We start from the raw sequence: 19,620 nt of genomic DNA on the forward strand, positions 1-19,620 counted from the left end.
GTTTCCTGATCCTGGAAGAGTAGACTACAATGCCGGCTGTTCTGACTCTTAGACTGTAAGTACGTTTTCATTTTAAGAATTTGCCACTGATGATTCAAACGCGAGCAGTGTAGAGTAGGGCTTGTTGTTTGTCATTTCTCCGATCACAAATGCAGGCATGGTTTTATGTTTACGCGGCGCGATGCAACGCAATGCGTAAAAAGACAGTATAAGTCATTATAATCCGTATTTATGTCCCCACTGGATGCAACAAATGCCTCATTTATAATGGGTTTTAATGTTTTTGTCTCGTCGCTCCGGCCGGACAGGGCATCACAGTATGGTAAGGGGCGTAACATTTCTGTCACACGCTTGAGGTATTCGGCCAATCACAACGCACTAGATAGCTGGCCAATCAGAGCACACCTCGCTTTTCAGACCGATGAGCTTTGTAAACATCGATGCGTTTCAGAAAGGCGGGGCATAGAGGAGAAACAATAATGTACAATATGTGGAAAATAATGTGTTTTTTTTTTACCTTAAACCACATAAACCACATAAACACATTTCATTACACCAAATACACAAAATAATGTTATTTTTAGCAACATCATATGACCCCTTTAACTCTGTACGTACAGTCAATATTTAAACTCAGGACTCCAACTAAAATCTCTAATTCGTTATGTCGTTTCTCGCAGGTTCTTCGGCCACATGGGAATATAAGCCCAAAACACACACACACACACACAAAAAAAATGTTTGTATAGACCATTGTGTACCTAAGGAAAAGTGTGTTGCCTTGTGACATCATTTGTCCGTCAGAAATGACTTGTAAGTGGTGGTGGGGTGTCTGACATGGCATCTGCTGACCGCAAATCCTGTTACCTTGGTTACAGACAGACTGGTCATAAAAGTAAGGTCACAGAGATCGGGAGGATCTGTCCCTCGAGCGGCTCGCTGTAATTTGATTGACTCGTGGCCCCGTTTGTGCACCCATCACAGAAAATTGAATTATCATGACTGTCATCCAGAGAGACGCACAGCTCACCTCTCCTGTCTTCATCCTTCCATCTCTCCACTCCTCCTCTCATTTACTCCTCATTTTTGCCTCTCTGCTCCTTCCTTCCTTCTTTTCATGTCTTCTCTCGTCTATTTTGTTGTTCTTTATCATTGTTTCTCACTTTTGAGAGTGGTTTAAACGACATTATTGCTGTATCTGAATGCAGATGAGATGAGAGTTAAACGAATACCCAAAAATGAATATTGTCAGTATTTAATGACCCATATGCTGTTTTTATTAGTGGTACATAAATGAGATGTTTGAATAATCTTTGTACTTTTTTGTCTATACAACAACATTTCATAGTGCTCACTGCTTACAAGCTCCAAAAAGGACAAAAAAGATTACACTCTTTTTTCAGTACATGTACTTACAGTGTACTTACCCAAGAAAGTACTGGTAGTACAAGGTAACTACCTGGGTTAAAGTTAGATTTAGGGGTAGGTAATACTTGGTTATTACCCAGTTATTGTAATTGTATAATAAGTACATAGCATGTACATTTGGAACAGGACTGTAAAATTAAGTGCTACCCAAAAAAAACTAAATAAAAGTGCACATATTCAAACTGGTGCAACACACAAAAAACTAATTACGTCAAACTTGATGGTACTCATCAGCGTATCGGTTTTGGTTCTGAATGTGAATGCAGGTCTACGAATTCCCTATAGAGACAGGGTGATGGGGAAAAAATGGATTGGAGAAAACTTTATATTACAGTTGCTTTGCGTTCGCTCTCAAAACTTTTGTGTTCCATCGAGATCGCGAAAGTTTCTCAGGGGCACACAATTTCATTACTGTCGGATCCAATATAGTCGGCACAGCATCGTCTTTTAGTTTCAGTCTTTCTGAAAATCCTGTGTCAAATTGTGCCTTGTTTGTTATCAAATCCGTGGTAAAATGAAGTAAAAAAAATGGACAAAGTTCCTACTGACGCGGTCTGGAACTTTATTAAAAATAAAGTGAATCAAATAAAGTTTATCATTTGGTTTCTACGTAGACCTACATTTGCCGCCCTCATAATTTACACTATGTGTGTGAATCGGTGGGCGGGGCTAAACAGGCAGTGATGTAGAAGCAGGCGTTGATCTTCTTCTGCAGAGGCGGTGTTTAGCCACACTATTACATCATGAAGTGGCACATTCCACAACCTGTCGTTTTGGCAGATTGGGCTTAATATAAGCTGTTTCTAGACTAATGAGAAAATTTTGATTTCTGAAGCTTGCAGAATGTTTTTATAGCACAATGACCTCTTAAATGTCAAAAGATCAAGGGATTCATGACACCGTTAAACATGGTCGTTGTTGTACAGGGTAAAAAAACAAAACAAACACTGCTTAAAGATTCACCCAATATCATCCTTTTGTCAGCACCAAAAACCTTGTGGGCAGCACACCGACAATTCAGACACTAAAGGCATTCTGAGTTTGAGTCCTTTCCCCGATGCCATCCCCCTCTCTTTCTCACATTTCGCTTCCTGTCCACCTACTGTCATATCGAAATAAAGGCATAAAACTTAAAAAAAAAAAATAAATAAATAAATAAAAAAAAGTATAAAGATTGATTTTTGTAAAATTGTCTTTAAATTAGTTTGAAGTTGTATATATTTGGTCAGTCATTACATTATGTGTGTGTGTGTCCAAGACAGGACTGAGAGAGTCAGCGGGTTTTGGATCAGAGAGCGCAGGGATGCACTGCGCCAGATGCCTCTGAGTGTGTGTGTGTGTGTGTGTGCATGTGTGTCTGTCTCTGTGCTAGCTGGTTCAAAGGAAAACTAACACGTCTCGCCTTCTAAGAGTCTTAATAATACATTCTCACTCACACAGATATCTTACGCTACTCCAGGCTTAAATTGACCTTTTTAAATGTGCTATTGCTGCAATTATGGGCATGAGTGAGTAGCCCTGTAAATCGCTCTCTCACTCACACGTCTCTGTCTCTCTCGCTCTCTCTTCATCTTTCAGAGAGCAACTGGTCAGTCTTGCTGAAGGATATGCAGCGTAAATTCATAATTATGATGTATAAGTAATATAAAGCACACCATCACATAAACTCAAACACACACCCAACTCTTTATCTTCATTGTCCTCACAGATATACCATACAAGGATTAGATATGGAACTATTATGATATGATATGCGTGTTATTGTCCCCTGATGAACTGATACAGATGTGTTTAGCAAATATAAGGCAGCTCGTGCTGAGAAAAGTTTTGCAGAGAACATTGGACCCCTGCAGTAAGTGATACTTTGTTTAAAATGGGTCTAATATACATTTTTGTATTTATTTAATTAATTATTTTTTCTGCCCTGAGGTCCACATAATGCTAATAAATTTTTACACGCTAAAAAGCACCCATAATTTTATTTTTCATGATTTATGTACAGTTCTTTTTGCATGTGAGATAAGCAATTGATTTCCTCATTGATTTTGGAAAGGTTTGAGTTGTTTTCTGTAGCTTAGCTACATAAATGGTTTCTTTGGTCGGAGATGTACTGGAAAGTTTTGAATTCTGAAAGTTACAGGATGTTTTAAAAGTTTTCACTTTATTTTAAAAGATAAAAGATTTCTCATGAGTGCACAAGCAAGTCTTTAGTTAGAGACAAGCCTTATTCCTCTTAATTTTCTTCTACAGAACCGTTTTGCCACAGATGTGCAGGAAATAAGAGGATTGTGGCAGGTTTCAGGTTTTGTTTTTTGAATGGATCCAGGCTGGTGACCCAAAACTCATGGGCCTAAACTTGGGTTGCGAAGACCCATGCACTATTTGAGAACAGGTTGACGATCCCTGCAGCTAATGTATTGCGTAAGTGACTGTTGACAGACCGAGCCATGGGAATATTTCCGTCTCTCTCAGTGAGCAAAGCTGAAGCCCTTATTTTGCTCTCTAAACCCAAATGACTCTCAGGGGACTAGACCGTCTCAGAGCAGCTCCCACGACCTCTGACCTCCTACATCCACACACGCAGCAAATCAGAAGAAAAGAGGTGAAGTCAAGCAGGACTGTATGTTAGACTGCCAATGTTGTTTTTTAATGTCTTATCCAATCACATTGTAAAACACTGAGGGAATATGAGGACAGGACATCAAAATGAATCCATAATTAAATCTAATACAATAGATTCATATTTTTCAATGTAATTGTTAGATGTTCTGTGTGTGTGTGTGTGTGTGTGTATGTGTATGTGTGCGTATCTGTGTGTTTGTATAGTGGATTGCTGTGGTGTTGATTGCGCTGATGACCGAGGGCTCTTGTCAGTAATTGAGCTTAATTAATTTAAGAGCCTCGGATTGATTCCAGATCTCAGAGTTTAGTCTACAGTAAAGTAGGTGATAACAGCATCATTTAACCCTGTTTTTAAAGCAGCTTGATTTATAATGTGGTTCCACATAAACAAAACACCTGTTTAATGAGTAATTCACCCCCAAAAGAATATAATTTACTCACCTTCATGTTGTTTCAGATTCTTATGCTGCTGCTTTTTCTGCTGAACACAAAAATAGTTTGAAATTATCTATAAGTACTTGTTATTTATTATATTAGAACTACATATATTATATTTAAAATTATATGTATTTGTCACAATTAATTATATATTTTTAAATCTATTTGTTCATGTAAATTGTGAAATTTGTACATAGTAACACATTTATTGGACCAGACACAGTTCTGCAGTGAATTCGGTAGCATCTACATGCATTAAAGTAATAAATTGACTAGTTACTTAAAAATAAAGCTTATCACAGTGTTCATTTCAGTATCCTCTCCAAAAAGGAAATTGGCAGCAGAATTTTTTGTATGTGTAATAAAACCCTCAGCTACAGTGTGATATTATGGTAATTTCCAAGTTAATGGTCTCCCTTCTGTGTAAATCAACTATTTTGACTTTAATCTTAAGATACAGTCTCTAGGACCTGCTGAAAATTTGACTTTTTTTTGGTTTCCCATTGAATGTGTAATGGTAAGAATGTCATTTATAAACTGTTGTCTCTTTAAAGGCATTTATCAAGAATAAAAACACATTCAATGTGATACATTGACTTATGGAAAGAAGATATCAGTTATTATAGTCTCTTATATTATTAATCTTATTTTTATATTATTATAGCTACTTTGTCTATTTAGTGATTTAATCTGCCACAAGAATATCATATATTTTAATGTATTTGAATGTTTTCATTTGAGCTGATTTTTTTCAGCAACTACTGATATGCAGTCAATTTGATTAATCATGCAATTATTTTATTCCATTTTTTAAATCAATTGACAGCTAGTTAAAACAAATCGGGTCTGATATCACTTTTCGTCGTGTGGAGATGAATGTCTGTGTTTTGATCCTCACGGGAAAGTTGTGAGACAGTCAGCAAAGACTTTGAAATTCATCTGGCATTTACAGACGCAACATTTCTGCTCTATAATCCACTCAAACACAGTGTCTCTGGTGCACCGACATTCTGTGTGTTTGTGTGTGTGGTATCTGTTCTTTTCTGATAGGCCTGATCTGTAATAAAACGTCATCCAGACAAATGGCTCAGTCCATTTTCTTGGTTGTTGGTTCAGAGCTTCGAGCAGCTTAATGCTTAAAGATATTAGATCTGATGCAATTAGAGAACTAATATCCTCTTTGTCTCTGTTTTGTCTGTCTAGGAACGGGTGGAGTATCTCTTTCTGATCATTTTTACAGTGGAAGCATTTCTGAAAGTTATTGCATACGGGCTGCTGTGTCACCCTAATGCGTACCTGCGGAACGGCTGGAACTTGTTGGATTTCATCATTGTGGTGGTTGGGTGAGTACAAGCTCTCTGTGTAACCTGCAGTAACCACTGAGACATAGGAACATGTGCCTTAATCCTATCCCTAACCATATAGTAAGTACATGTAGTTAATTAATATTAATCAGTACTTAAAATAATAACACTGTAACAAGGACAGCTTAAAATAAAGTGTAACCAGAAGTGTTATGAAATGTAATGTTTTAAATATGAAATTATGTTCATGAAACAGAATGATTTATTAAATTCAAAATATATAAAATTAAAATAAATTATAAAAAATAAAAATGAACTTTCTCTAAAAAGACTTATCTAAAGAGGCTAAAAATATATAATTATTTATTCATTAGTCTTTATTTTATTTTATTTGTATTGAATAATTAATATAACTAATTGCTAAAGAGGCTAGAATATTTTATTTTATTATGTTATTTTCAAATATAATTTAAATGTGCATGGTATTGGTTGGTATGGTATGTAAATGTTGCATGGTAGTGTTTCAAAGTAGTGTTAATTTTCAAAAGAAATGAATTGTAAATTACAAAAAAAAAAAAAACTATGTTTAAAAGCTTTTTTCCCATGATTTGCATTTGCTGCATCCAGGGAAAAGTCAAGACTGCTTAGTTAAAATGTGTTTTAACCTGAAATGTAAAATGATAATGAGTCGATAACGTCCTCTTTCTATCTCTCTTTCAGGCTCTTCAGTGCAATATTAGAGCAGGCCACTAAAGGGGATGGTGGGACTTCAATGGGAGGCAAGGCTGCAGGGTTTGATGTAAAAGCCCTGCGAGCCTTTAGAGTGTTAAGACCTCTGAGACTCGTATCTGGAGTACCTAGTGAGTACACACACACACACACGCACGCTCATCTGATGACTGTTGAGTAAGTCGTCCATGAGTCAGGACCGAGAAACTGAGAAAACATGAATTTAAATAAATTTTCATTTCCTTCCTGTAGGAGGATCTGAAACGATTCGAGAATCAGTAATCACAACCCAGAAATCCAGAAGTCAAAACTCTATTAAGCCATTCTTATCAGCATGTGTAGGCACAGATTTTATTGTTGTGTTGGCAAAACCATTTTCTTTCTGATTATTTTTTTCAACACCTAAGTATAATGACTTTTAAACTGTATACTGTAATTGACCTTTTTTTTCAGCTGTTTTGGTTTCACAATGGGATCATGATTAGCTGACTGCACATTATCATTTTATTATCGATAATATTCTGAGTATAAACAGTTAGAATATAAATGCTTCACTCACAAAACAAAGAAAACACTCCATGAGAAAATTGATTATCTACTGTATTTTTCAGATTCCTTTCCTGTGTGCTTGCAGGTTTACAGGTGGTGCTGAACTCCATCATTAAAGCCATGGTTCCCCTCCTGCACATCGCTCTGCTCGTTCTGTTCGTCATCATCATTTATGCCATCATTGGCCTCGAGCTCTTCATGGGCAAGATGCACAGAACCTGTTTTTTCTTCAAAGATGGACACAAAGGTCAGGATTTTAGGAGTATTTGTTCCTTCCTTGTTCTAGTCATTGGCTCCAGATCAACTGACAGAATCCTGTTTTCTTTCAGGTCCTATATCTGAAGAGAAGCCAGCCCCCTGTGCCCCAAACTCGGCCCATGGACGACATTGCACCCCGGCCAACGTAACGCAGTGCATGATGGGATGGGAGGGCCCAAATGATGGAATCACGAACTTTGATAACTTTGCATTTGCCATGCTGACTGTGTTTCAGTGCATCACGATGGAGGGCTGGACTGACGTCCTGTACTGGGTGAGTCTGCTCCAATAACGACACACTACACCTAATGACTGTATAAGCACACATGGTCTCTTTACTGAGAAAAGACACATGAATGAGGTAGGGTTATGAGTATCTCCCAGTGTCTTTAGTTAAAAATTTGAATTTCTTTCCTAATTTGGAACAAATCCTGTAATCCTGAACTGTAAAAATCAAAAAAGAATTAAAAAAATGTTGAGTTTCAGATTATTTAATAGGATCTTCATTCCAAATTAAAATGGAAATTCTATTAGGAATCCACATCCACTTTTGCGATTTTTATTTATTCGTTTATTTATTTTGTTTATATGTATTTTTATGACTAGGTGAGTGGTGTGTATGTTACGGCTCATAACACAATACGTACGAGTCACTGGCCCGGGCCAGTACTGCTTTGCCACTGAAAATTTGACATTCATTGATTTTGTACATCCATTTTTATACCTTGCAGACTTAAACCTTTGGATTTTTGTGATATGTTTTACATGGAAAATATTCTGCTGATTCTTCACTGTGATTATGTTTTTAATTTGCAGAAATTACTTGTAAAACATCAGTAAAAAGTAGGGCTGTCAAGTGATTAATCACGATTAATTGCATCCAAAATAAAAGTTTGTTTACATAATATATGTGTGTACTGTGTGTATTTATTATATAAATAATACACACACATGCATGTATATATTTAAGAAAAATAGTATATATTAAATATTTATATTTTTGTATATAATATAAATTATATAATATTATATAAAAAGTATATAAATTATATACATATAAATATGTTTAAAATGTATACATGTGTGTGTGGATTTTTTTATACATAATAAATAGACACAGTACACACACATATATTTTGTAAACACAAACTTTTATTTTGGAAGCGATTAATCATTTGACAGCCCTAGTAAAAATGTGCTGAAAACTACAAACCAATATTTTGCATCATATGACATAATTTTCTAGCGAAACAGTGTTTAAATATAGCTGTAGAATTTTTAATACTTTTATTGAATTAAAAAGTTGTAAATAAGACAAATATAAATATTTCTAGCACAAACATTGAACATTCTAATATGGTGGAGCCACTGAAAATGTTTGTAAAAACCAGAACTATTGACCCGACTCACTAACAGAAAAAATCCTGTTGAGCCCTGTGTGTGTGATCACTGCTGCTCTCTACAGCCCATCTTTATCATCTGTATCTCAGTCCTCTGCACTCTTCCAGATACTTAAAGTGATTGACGGTTTTCCTGATGACATCTTTTAAAGCAGTCAAACAGACTCAGCTGAACGTCTCTCTCTCTCTCTCTCTCTCTCTGTCTTTCTCTCTGTTGAATATGCTCTATGCTTCATGGGTTTTCTTGATGTTCTGGGTTTCTGAGGGACCAGCATGTGCTGTTCACTGCACTCGTTTCCGCTGACTGTCTTCCTCTCCTCTCCGCTCCACACTTCTTTCTTTTTTCTAACTGTCCCCTCCTCATCTCAGATGCAGGATGCCATGGGTTATGAGCTTCCGTGGGTCTATTTTGTCAGTCTGGTCATCTTTGGATCCTTTTTCGTTCTAAATCTGGTTCTGGGTGTGTTGAGCGGGTAAGCATTGTGTGCTGAAAGTGTGTGTGTGTGTGTGTGTGTGTGTGTGGTTTTTTGGACAATAGAACAAGCTCTGACTGAACTCTGATCAAACACATTTTCTTTCTCAAAGCACTGGGATTAAGCGAGCCAGAGAGGGGTTATGTAGAACTGCCCATGTCCAGCAGACACATACTAATCATTCATTCATCCCTCTTCAACTGTACCCCTCCATCCATCCCTCTCTCCCCCCATACTCCATCCTTCCCTCCATTCCCAGGTGAATGATGCTGTAGGGAATTCCTGGCCATGGCTTTATTTTGTCACTTTAATCATCATTGGCTCCTTTTTTGTTCTTAATTTGGTTCTTGGGGTTTTAAGCGGGTAAGGGACACTCATTCATTCTCTCTCCGTCTTCTTTATTTCTAACTCAGTTTTTATCGTTTGGAGGGAGTGTGTGTGAGAGAGATCTGTTATCTTCCTTATCATCTTTTTTGTGTTTAAAAAAAGGCTGTACAAACAAGGGTCAAAAGTGTTTTGTTTCCCTTTTCCCCTTAAATACACATTCATGGTCTTGTTGTGAGTGAATATCTTGCTCTGTTTATTGCAAGAAACACACTGCTGTACAAAAGTTTGGGGTCAGCGAGATTTTTGACATTTGTATGTGTGTATATATATATACACACACACATATATACAGTATGTATATGTATATATATATATATATATATATATATATATATATATATACACACGCACACACATAATTATTACAGCATTTAACAATATTTAAATTTTTTGCTGTATTTTTGACTAAATTTACGAAATGCAGCCTTGGTGAGCATAAAAAACTTTTGAACAGTTGTTTAGTGTATGTGTCCTAACAGAAGTATTTTTAATATTTAATTGCACTTTTAAAATATTTTTGAATTGAATTTCAGTCTGTTTATTTTACGGGATGGATATTTAGTGGAAGTCACTCTCTTTCCGTTTCTCAGAGAGTTCTCTAAAGAGCGAGAAAAGGCCAAAGCTCGCGGCGATTTCCAGAAGCTCCGTGAGAAGCAGCAGCTGGAGGAAGATCTGAAGGGCTACCTGGACTGGATCACGCAGGCGGAGGATATCGACCCTGAGAACGATGACGAGGGACTGGACGACGACAAGCCTAGAAATCGTAAGTATGAAGCAGGGAAGCACCAGGGTGGGGCAAATTGATCTGCTCTGAGTTTTTTATCTGAGACGTCTTGCAAAAGCGTTGGTTTTGGTTTTAAATGCAAATGAGGACATTGAAATGGTACCTTTTAGGAGTTACAGTTTTAAACTCTGACTTTGCTGTTGTTTTAATTTATACTTAGTCTGAAAATACTTCCAGATCTATAAATACTGACATGAGATATTGTCTCTTTTATCTCTGGCCCTTCAAGCATGATCAAGGCCTGATATCCTGATGTTCAGTTTCTACATAAGGGTAAAATTCAACAACAAAAAAAATTGTCTATTAGCTAGTTTGACATGCCCATATATGATATTTATTGTCATTACGGAAACTGTATCCATTTTCTATTTGAAAATAAACAGCAACTCACCTTAAATATTGATTGTGAGGTTGGCTGCCAACATGCTCCAAAAACTTCTTGCTTGCTGTGACAGATGTAATTATTAGCTCATATTACTGTATACACAATATTCAGATATGTTATGGATTGTTTCAGTTGCAAATGAGAGTTCTCCATCAGAAACTCACCACAATCCAAAACTTGAATGAAAAGATGAATGTGTTTGTGTTTGTATTTGGGCAGGTTTTGCTATCCATATTAGGAATACAATTTTTAGAAGCAAGCAGAAGCAGACCAAACGTCCTTGTGGGGGACAAAAGGTTCACAAAACGTCTAGACAGTAATCTGCAGTAGATAGAAAAAGATGTTTAAAATGCCAGTTTTAGGCTTAGGGTTGTATCATTTGTTTATATTAAGAATAATAAATATGAATGGGAAGTCCCTTCAGGGATATACAGTATATATAGAGACTTTTGTGTGTGTGTGTGTGTGTATTTGGATTTATTTTTGACTCTGGTATTTCAGAGCCTGAGATTGTGTATTGTCAGTCCAGCCCCTAACTGAGATCAGATGGGAAAACGCTTTCACACACAGACAATATAGAGAGATATACTGCAGTCCACATGCTGACGCACATCTAGTGGCACAAAATAGAACTGCACCTCAGATTATTTGTATTTTTTGTATTATAAACAGTGATGTTTAATGTTAAGTGTTTTGTGTCAAGTGTCTTGAGTTTTTTTATGACCGCCTTTTTTAGCTGTAAATATTCGGGACAGAGAGGGCTGGTGGCGTCTTTTTCTGTCTGACTGTGTTTGTCTCTGACTGTTTGAGTCTCGCTCTGTTGTTTTCAGGGAAGACTCATCGTTTACAGTACATCCGTGGAGCGGTGAAGAAAAAAGCAGCTCTGCTTCGTAAGGCGTGTGCGTCTCAATAGCAATCACGGTTTACTTTTGCGTTTGCATGGGAAAAGTGCAACAAGACCTTTATACTGACCCCCGACCCATCCTTCCCCGACCAGACAGGTCAATCTGGGTACAGAGGGCGATGGGGTCTCCCTGCTTAGTTCTCCGTATTTTACATTTCTGAATGATGATAAGCATGAAAATCTGAGAGGTTTGGAATTTAGACTCACTGCTCTTTTGGGATGGTATAAGTTTTTCTGTTTGAAATATCTGGACTTTTAGCATGTCGTTTTTTTCTCCAGGTATTTGAATCAGAATCTGGTGCTTTGTAGTAAATTTTAGTCACACATCAGGATCCTGTTCCAATGTGATCTGCATGTGATGCCTAGATAGAAACAGTTCTGCTTTGCACACCACGGTTCAGAAGGTTGTGATTTCTCTTTAACAGCCATTGTGAGATGTTAATAGAAATAGTTTGCAAAGTATTATGGACATTTTTCTCCTGATTTATGTTGCTTTACTCCCATCTACTTCAGATTTGTTTAGAGTGTTTACGTTATGTATTTTACCTTAATTAAAAATTACAAGAGTAATATTCATTTCATTTTAAACGCATCAATTTTCACAATACATCATCAGTATACTGATGATGTAATGTCACTGTTCGACATCTGTAATCCTGTCTCAGAAATATCCGCTCAAACATAATCCCATAATCCCATTTCCAAGGGTGGTGTAGTCTGGATGATTGTGTTTTTTTTTTTTTATTAAGAAATAGAATTGGGGGAAAAGATCAGAGCCAATGAAAATGCAGCATGGAATTTAGAGACCCTGCTTGACCCCGCCCCCTGTGCATGTTAATGAGATGGAATTGTAGGCCTGCATGCTGATTGGTAGATTAGCATTTTTTTGAGTCTTTTACATTATGTATTTGGGTAAGTTTGTCCAACTTTGGTTTTGTTATGAAATCTGAATGAACCCATCCAAATCATTGTGTTTTATAATTCTGTTGGTTTGAGGTCTAGTTTAATTTAAGATCGATTCACAGACTTAACACCCATGACGCACAGTATATGTGTGTGTTGATGAAATGTGGTATTTGATTCTTTTCAAACACTTTTTGGGGCAGACAATCTCACATATGGTCCATATTAAACATTAAAGGTCACATCTGAGCATGGATATGCTGGCTGTCATCAAGACAGCTGAGTCTATTTAATAAGAACTGGCTCAGTAACAACTTTCTTTACATATGTTTTTTATTCTATCTCTTTTTTCTTTCTACCTGTTTAACAGGTATAATTTAGCACGTTTTATGTTTTTATATTATGACTTTATTATACTTTTGACAGCTTTTAACAGCTGAATTTATCATTTAGGCTTTTTTTTATTAGTGACAAACAGCTTTGTGTTTCTTGAAGCATCATATACAAAACAATCTAATCTGTTTCTCAGTAAAACTGCACCTGTCACAAACATTGTGAACAAACACTGTAATTTGGTTCCTAATGTGTTATTTTTGGTGGCTTGCTGTGAGGAATATTTTACATATGTAAAAAACTATAGGCACCTTAGATAAATGCAAAAGTCATGGCAGATATGTTTTCTTTAGTTAACTGTCACCTCGCTTAGTAAGGTTCAGATTATTATATGGTTAGACTTATGTGTTATGTTATATGCATTATGTTAAACTACATTTTACTTACCTCTCAAGGCCAGTTTTTACCTACATTTGTCAATTGGTAAGTGTTGATTTTGAACCCTGGTCATTTCTGCTGTCAGTGTGCTCAAGTAAGTGTCCTTTAGAGGTTGAAAGTCAGTTTCTTGTGTGTGTGTGTGAAACCAGCCTTTGATGAGCAATGAGTATCTTCTTTTACTGGTAATTCATCACACTCTCTCTCTCCCTCTCTTTCCCTCTCTCTCTCTCTCATGCAGTGAGTATGCCGGCCAGTGAAAATGAGTCAGTGAACACTGATAATGCTCCAGCTGGAGACATGGAGGGAGAGACCTGCTGTACTCGCATGGCGTAAGTCCCCACAGCATCCCGTTCCTCCTCTTTTCTCCTCCTCCTTCTGTTCTCCTTCCTGATCATCTCTTCTCCTCTAATTCCTCAATGACTTAATTTTTATTTCCCTCCATGCTTAATTCTCTTCAGACATACTCTTTTCAGTATTCAAACGTTTACATAGATGTAAGGTTGAGAGCTAGTTTTAAATGGTTTGCTGGTAGGCGAGGTCAGCAGGGCTCAGTGGGCGGCTCCTGGCGCTCCCGTGATCTTCAGTGTCATTTTTTTTTCTCTCTGTGCATCTGTTGCTGTCGTCTGTTTTCCAGCTGATCTGCCCTGTTAGTGATCAGTGTTTTATGTCACAAACACAGACAGGAACATTTATGCAATACACAGCCATAAAAGTAATTATATATAAACATTCCCACAGATATTAAAAATCTGTGCACAGTTAAATCATAAGAACTGTTTAATTTACATACCACAAGTTGAATGTAACAAAAATGTATCACTGTAAATGATGAGTCTTTGCTGAAAACAACATTTGTCAAGGCAATGCAACACACAGTGTGATGTTTCTATCTATCTATCTATCTATCTATCTATCTATCTATCTATCTATCATATGTGGGTGGCACTCAGTTGCTCCTGCTCATCATCATGGGGGCGCTCTGAAGTAGTGATGATGTATGATCAGGCCCACCTGACTGCCCTCCCAGTTCTGCTGTCTCTGTGGAAACACTGTCCTTCATAATGTTGTGTCTGTTCTGTATGTATAATACATTCTGTTTTCCATTCCAGAAATAGGATCTCCAAATCCAAATTCAGGTTAGTACATTACATACCGTCTGAAGGCGAGGTTGCCTTTCTTACTGCTCTTCATATATATATATATATATATATATGTGTGTGTGTGTGTGTGTGTGTGTGTGTGTGTGTTTGTTGTGTTTCAATGCCAGTGTTGTGTTTTGTTCATCACGGTTGCCCTCTGATCAGTGGCTGAACATCCATTAACAAGTTCAGACTGCCAGTGTTATTCAGGTTAGATTTGTTTGCTACAGACGCCAAAAGAATTGAGAGCAGCAGCATTTTCAATCACTGCCAGTACAAACACACATAGTTGTTATGTTTCCAGAAAGTGCATTTAGTGAATACTGAAAGGATATTTATCCCGGCTGGTAAGAATGGAGTCAGATTGTACAGACTTTGAATTTGGAATGTTTTATATTCTATTTCTCTCTCTGTTTCTCTGTCTTTGTTTTGCAGTCGATATTCACGCCGATGGAATCGGTTATGTCGGCGCACGTGCCGTGCAGCAGTGAAGTCAAATGTGTTCTACTGGCTGGTGATTTTCCTGGTATTTTTGAACACACTTACCATTGCCTCTGAGCACCACCAGCAGCCAGAATGGCTCACCAATGTGCAAGGTACTCAACTCTACAATATCGTATATATTTCAATATACAATAATTTTGCTACTGAAATATATAACAATGCAGCCTTGAGCAGTCAAATATTTATAAAAGTGTATGTGTGATGTACTTTATATTTTGATTAGTTGTCTTTGGCGAAGCTACTTTTATGTCTCCCATATCTTGTGTCTCTCAGAGCTCAGCAGTGACCAGCCCATCTCAAAAAACCCCATCTAATGTTGTTACGTAATTGATATCAGAACCTTGGTTTGATTTGTCTACACTAAGGAACTTAGACAACCGAGGAAGCTCTGTTAATAACTACTTTAGCTATTTTAGTAAATAATGCAGTTATTATTCTGTGTGATGTCACACTATATTATTATTATTTTTTTTTTTTAATAATCGCTTTTTAAAATGAAAGCTGTAATATTGTATTGCAATTTAAAACGTTTTTCTATTAGTTTCATATATTTTCGAAAGTAATGTATTCCTGTGATGGCAAAGCTGATTTTTCAGCAGCCATTACTCCAGTCTTCAGTGTCACATGATCCTTCAGAAATCATTCTAATATGCTGATTTGGTGCTCAAGAAATATTTCATATTATATTATATTATTGCCATTGTTGAAAACAGTTGTGCAGCTTAAAGGGATAGTTCACCCAAAAATGAAAATTATGTCATCATTTACTCACCCTCATGTTGTTCCAAACCTGTATGAGTTGTTGAACATAAAAGAAGATATTTTGAAGATTGCTGGTAATCAAACAGTTGGTGGTTGCCATTGACTTCCATAGTATTTTTTTTTCCTACTATGGAAGTCAATGGCAACCACCAACTGTTTGATTACCAGCAATCTTCAAAATATCTTCTTTTATGTTCAACATAAGAAAGCAACCCATACAGGTTTGGAACAACATGAGGGTGAGTAAATGATGACAGAATTTTCATTTTTGGGTGAACTATCCCTTTAATATTTTTTTGGAAACTGTGATATTTTTTTAACATTATAAAATGTCTTTACTGTCACTTTTGATTATTTTAAGTACTAATTAAAGTATTAATTTCTTCTCTGTGTCTCTGTATTCAAAATAAATCTCATAGTGAATGGATGTGTTGTGTCTGTGTTTACAGAAATCGCCAATAAGGTGTTGCTGGCTCTTTTTACTGGTGAGATGCTGCTGAAGATGTACAGCCTGGGCCTACAGGCCTATTTCGTCTCCCTTTTTAACCGCTTTGACAGTTTTGTGGTGTGCGGTGGAATTCTGGAGACTATCCTGGTGGAAATCAAGATCATGTCACCCCTCGGCATCTCTGTGCTGCGCTGTGTGCGTCTGCTCCGCATCTTCAAGATCACCAGGTATGTGTTAAAGGGTTAGTTCACCCAAAAAGGACAATTCTGTCATTAATTAATTACATGTCGTTACAAAACCGGTAGACCTTCATTCATCTTCGGAACACAAATTAAGATATTTTTGATAAAATCCAAGAGCTCTCTGACCCTCCAATAGACAGCAAGGTTCCTAACGCGATCAAGGCACAGAAACTTAACAAGGACATTGATAAAATAGTCCATGTGACATCAGGGGTTCAACCGTAATGTTATTGTAAATGTTTTTGTGTGCAAAGAAAACGTATAGATAGAATTTATGGGTGAACTATCCCTTTAAAGACATGTGTTTTGCTAACTGTGGGGTGTGACTTTGTTATTAATGCTGACTGGTCTCTCTCAGGTACTGGAACTCTCTCAGTAATCTGGTGGCATCTCTGCTGAACTCGGTGCGTTCTATCGCATCCCTGCTTCTGCTGCTCTTCCTGTTCATCATCATCTTCAGTCTGCTCGGAATGCAGCTCTTTGGTGGCAAGTTCAACTTTGATGAGACGCGCCGCAGCACCTTCGATAACTTCCCCCAGTCTCTCCTCACCGTCTTTCAGGTTCTGCCACAGTCTGAACCACAGGACACACTTTTCATGCGTCTTCAAACCTGACCCATGTTTGATTTTGTGATTGTAGATTTTGACCGGAGAGGACTGGAACTCTGTGATGTATGATGGGATCATGGCGTACGGTGGACCCTCCTTTCCTGGCATGCTTGTCTGCATTTATTTCATCATCCTCTTCATCTGCGGAAACTGTATCCTAAAGAAAACTTGTTTAACACAACGATGTGACACAAAATAAAAGTATTGATTATAAAACTGATCAAAACGCTCCTGAACTCTAAACAGACATCCTCCTGAATGTCTTCTTGGCCATTGCCGTGGACAACCTGGCAGACGCCGAGAGTCTGACATCAGCGCAGAAAGAGGAAGAGGAGGAGAAAGAGAGGAAGAAGCTAGCCAGGTACAGTGACTCACAGTTCACATGAGTGCAATGCTATGAGATGGTCTGAGGGCCTGTAAAACCTTCCTATGAAGATTTCCTGTCCCCTGCTTAATGAGCTCATTAAGTGTATCGGTTATGACTTCATTAATTTACCATTAAGAAAATTAAGTTTAATTTTACAGAAGTGTTTTTGCCCCTCTGAAGAGCTGTAAATACAGGTGCTTTGTGGAACCGTAAAGCTGCACTCGCACACATTTATGATGCAATTTCTGTCTTACAGAATGGCCAGTCCAGAGAAGCGTCAGGACTCTGAGAAACCACCTCTGGAGGATGAAAAGAAAGAGGAAAAGATTGAACTAAAATCCATCACTTCTGATGGAGATGCGCCAACTGCCACTAAGGTCACTTTCAAGAGGCCACATAGAAACACAGATTAAAGGGCACCTATTATGCCCCTTTTTACAAGATGTAATATAAATCTCAGGTGTCCCCAGAATATGTCTGTGAAGTTTCAGCTCAAAATACCCCACAGATCATTTATTATTTCATTTTGAGTGGAAGCAGAAACACACTGTTTTCGTGCATGTCTCTTTAAATGCAAATGAGCTGCACAGCTTGGAGTGGCAACAAAAACATGATAAAAGACACTAATATTTAAAATATTGTTTTCTGTAATTACAAAAATTACATATAGACCACAGACACAAATACATAGACATCTACAGATGCAAACTGTTTGTTTGTAATGATGAATTAATCTTTTTAATTACCTTATAAATAAATATTTTTTTAATTATTAAAAATGTATAATATTATAAAAATATTTAAAAATGGCTTTTTATTGTTTGCCTTCTGATTTTAGATCAACATAGATGAGTACACGGGGGAGGAGAATGAGGAGAAGAATCCATATCCTGTGAACGATTTCCCAGGTGTGTTAAGAGAAAGTGTTAAAAAAAATGTTGCCTTTTCATTAAAAAACTGAAGAAACAGTCGAAAGCAATTCCACAGAAGAGCCCAGGCCTGTTTTATTCAGCTCTGGGAGCACTCCATGTGGATTGTTTTTCGGTTGAGCAAAGATCCTTCTTTTTACTCTTGTTGATTCCCCCCAAGTTCAACACATTTCCTGGTCTGTGTCATCTTCACTTTTTTTTTACAGTAATGCAAAGACGTGCGTGGAAATGTTGAGGGATGATGCGTGGAATTCTTTCCAAAAAGTCTCTCATGTTTGTTCTTTTCAGCAGGAGAGGAGGATGATGAGGAGCCAGAGATGCCAGTAGGTCCTCGTCCACGTCCACTCTCCGACATTCAGCTGAAGGAGAAAGCTGTCCCCATGCCAGAAGCCAAAGCTTTCTTTATTTTCAGCGCCACTAACAAGTATGAAAACCACATACACACTTATAGACCTTGATTTCCACATCAGTCTCTCAAACCCATTTTTTCCGCTCTGTCTCTTCTGTAGGTTCAGGGTTTTGTGTCATAAGATTGTAAACCACAACATCTTCACCAATTTAATCCTGTTCTTTATACTGCTGAGCAGTATTTCACTGGCAGCGGAGGACCCAGTGAATAATGACTCATTCAGGAATCAGGTACACACAGACACACACTGACATGTACATCACTTTTGTAGTACTGCTGTTATGAGGCTTTGATATGTGCATGTCTTTCTTTTTCTCTGCTAGATTCTAGGCTATGCAGATTATGTGTTTACAGGAATCTTCACCATAGAGATCATATTAAAGGTAAATGTACATTTTAAAGGTACAAGTGTCCCAGTTCATTTCATGCTAATAATATCTTTCCTACTACAGCCTTCTATGTGTTTTTTCATACTCTAATTCCTCACTGACTCTCCATTTGTCCACTGTTCCTCTCAGATGACAGCGTATGGAGCATTCCTACATAAGGGTTCATTTTGTCGGAATTATTTTAATATTTTGGATCTGGTGGTGGTCAGTGTGTCTCTGATCTCCTCTGGAATTCAGTAAGTATCTTTTGCCAAACTAACTGACAAACTAACTAGTACTACTGCTTCTCATGTCACAAATAACATATTCAATGTCACCCTTTTTAATACCAATGTCCAATCAAATGCTATTTATGTCCACCAATTCAGTGTTGTTATTGTTAAAAAATCAAAATAAAATAAAATAAAAAGTTATTTCAGTTTTATATATATATATATATATATATATATATATATATATATATATGTGTGTGTGTGTGTATATATATA

General features: G+C 37.1%; 1 protein-coding gene across 1 annotated transcript in view; it reads left to right on the plus strand.

Annotated features, from left to right (window-relative positions):
• The window catches only part of cacna1c (calcium channel, voltage-dependent, L type, alpha 1C subunit), a 154,949-nt gene that overhangs the window by 90,458 nt on the left and 44,871 nt on the right, over positions 1-19,620 (plus strand). The window contains exons 4-22 of the mRNA XM_016279433.1: positions 5,692-5,831; positions 6,513-6,652; positions 7,156-7,317; positions 7,400-7,602; positions 9,098-9,201; positions 10,179-10,351; positions 13,574-13,664; positions 14,445-14,471; positions 14,910-15,070; positions 16,190-16,415; positions 16,789-16,990; positions 17,070-17,190; positions 17,285-17,399; positions 17,662-17,782; positions 18,244-18,313; positions 18,623-18,758; positions 18,844-18,973; positions 19,067-19,126; positions 19,262-19,368. Of these exons, the coding sequence (XP_016134919.1) occupies positions 5,692-5,831; positions 6,513-6,652; positions 7,156-7,317; positions 7,400-7,602; positions 9,098-9,201; positions 10,179-10,351; positions 13,574-13,664; positions 14,445-14,471; positions 14,910-15,070; positions 16,190-16,415; positions 16,789-16,990; positions 17,070-17,190; positions 17,285-17,399; positions 17,662-17,782; positions 18,244-18,313; positions 18,623-18,758; positions 18,844-18,973; positions 19,067-19,126; positions 19,262-19,368 (2,489 nt within the window). The remainder of the gene's footprint in view (positions 1-5,691; positions 5,832-6,512; positions 6,653-7,155; positions 7,318-7,399; positions 7,603-9,097; positions 9,202-10,178; positions 10,352-13,573; positions 13,665-14,444; positions 14,472-14,909; positions 15,071-16,189; positions 16,416-16,788; positions 16,991-17,069; positions 17,191-17,284; positions 17,400-17,661; positions 17,783-18,243; positions 18,314-18,622; positions 18,759-18,843; positions 18,974-19,066; positions 19,127-19,261; positions 19,369-19,620) is intronic.

The sequence above is a fragment of the Sinocyclocheilus grahami genome, unplaced genomic scaffold, assembly GCF_001515645.1.
Source record: "Sinocyclocheilus grahami isolate Dianchi unplaced genomic scaffold, SAMN03320097.WGS_v1.1 scaffold8.1, whole genome shotgun sequence".
Lineage (NCBI taxonomy): Eukaryota > Metazoa > Chordata > Actinopteri > Cypriniformes > Cyprinidae > Sinocyclocheilus > Sinocyclocheilus grahami.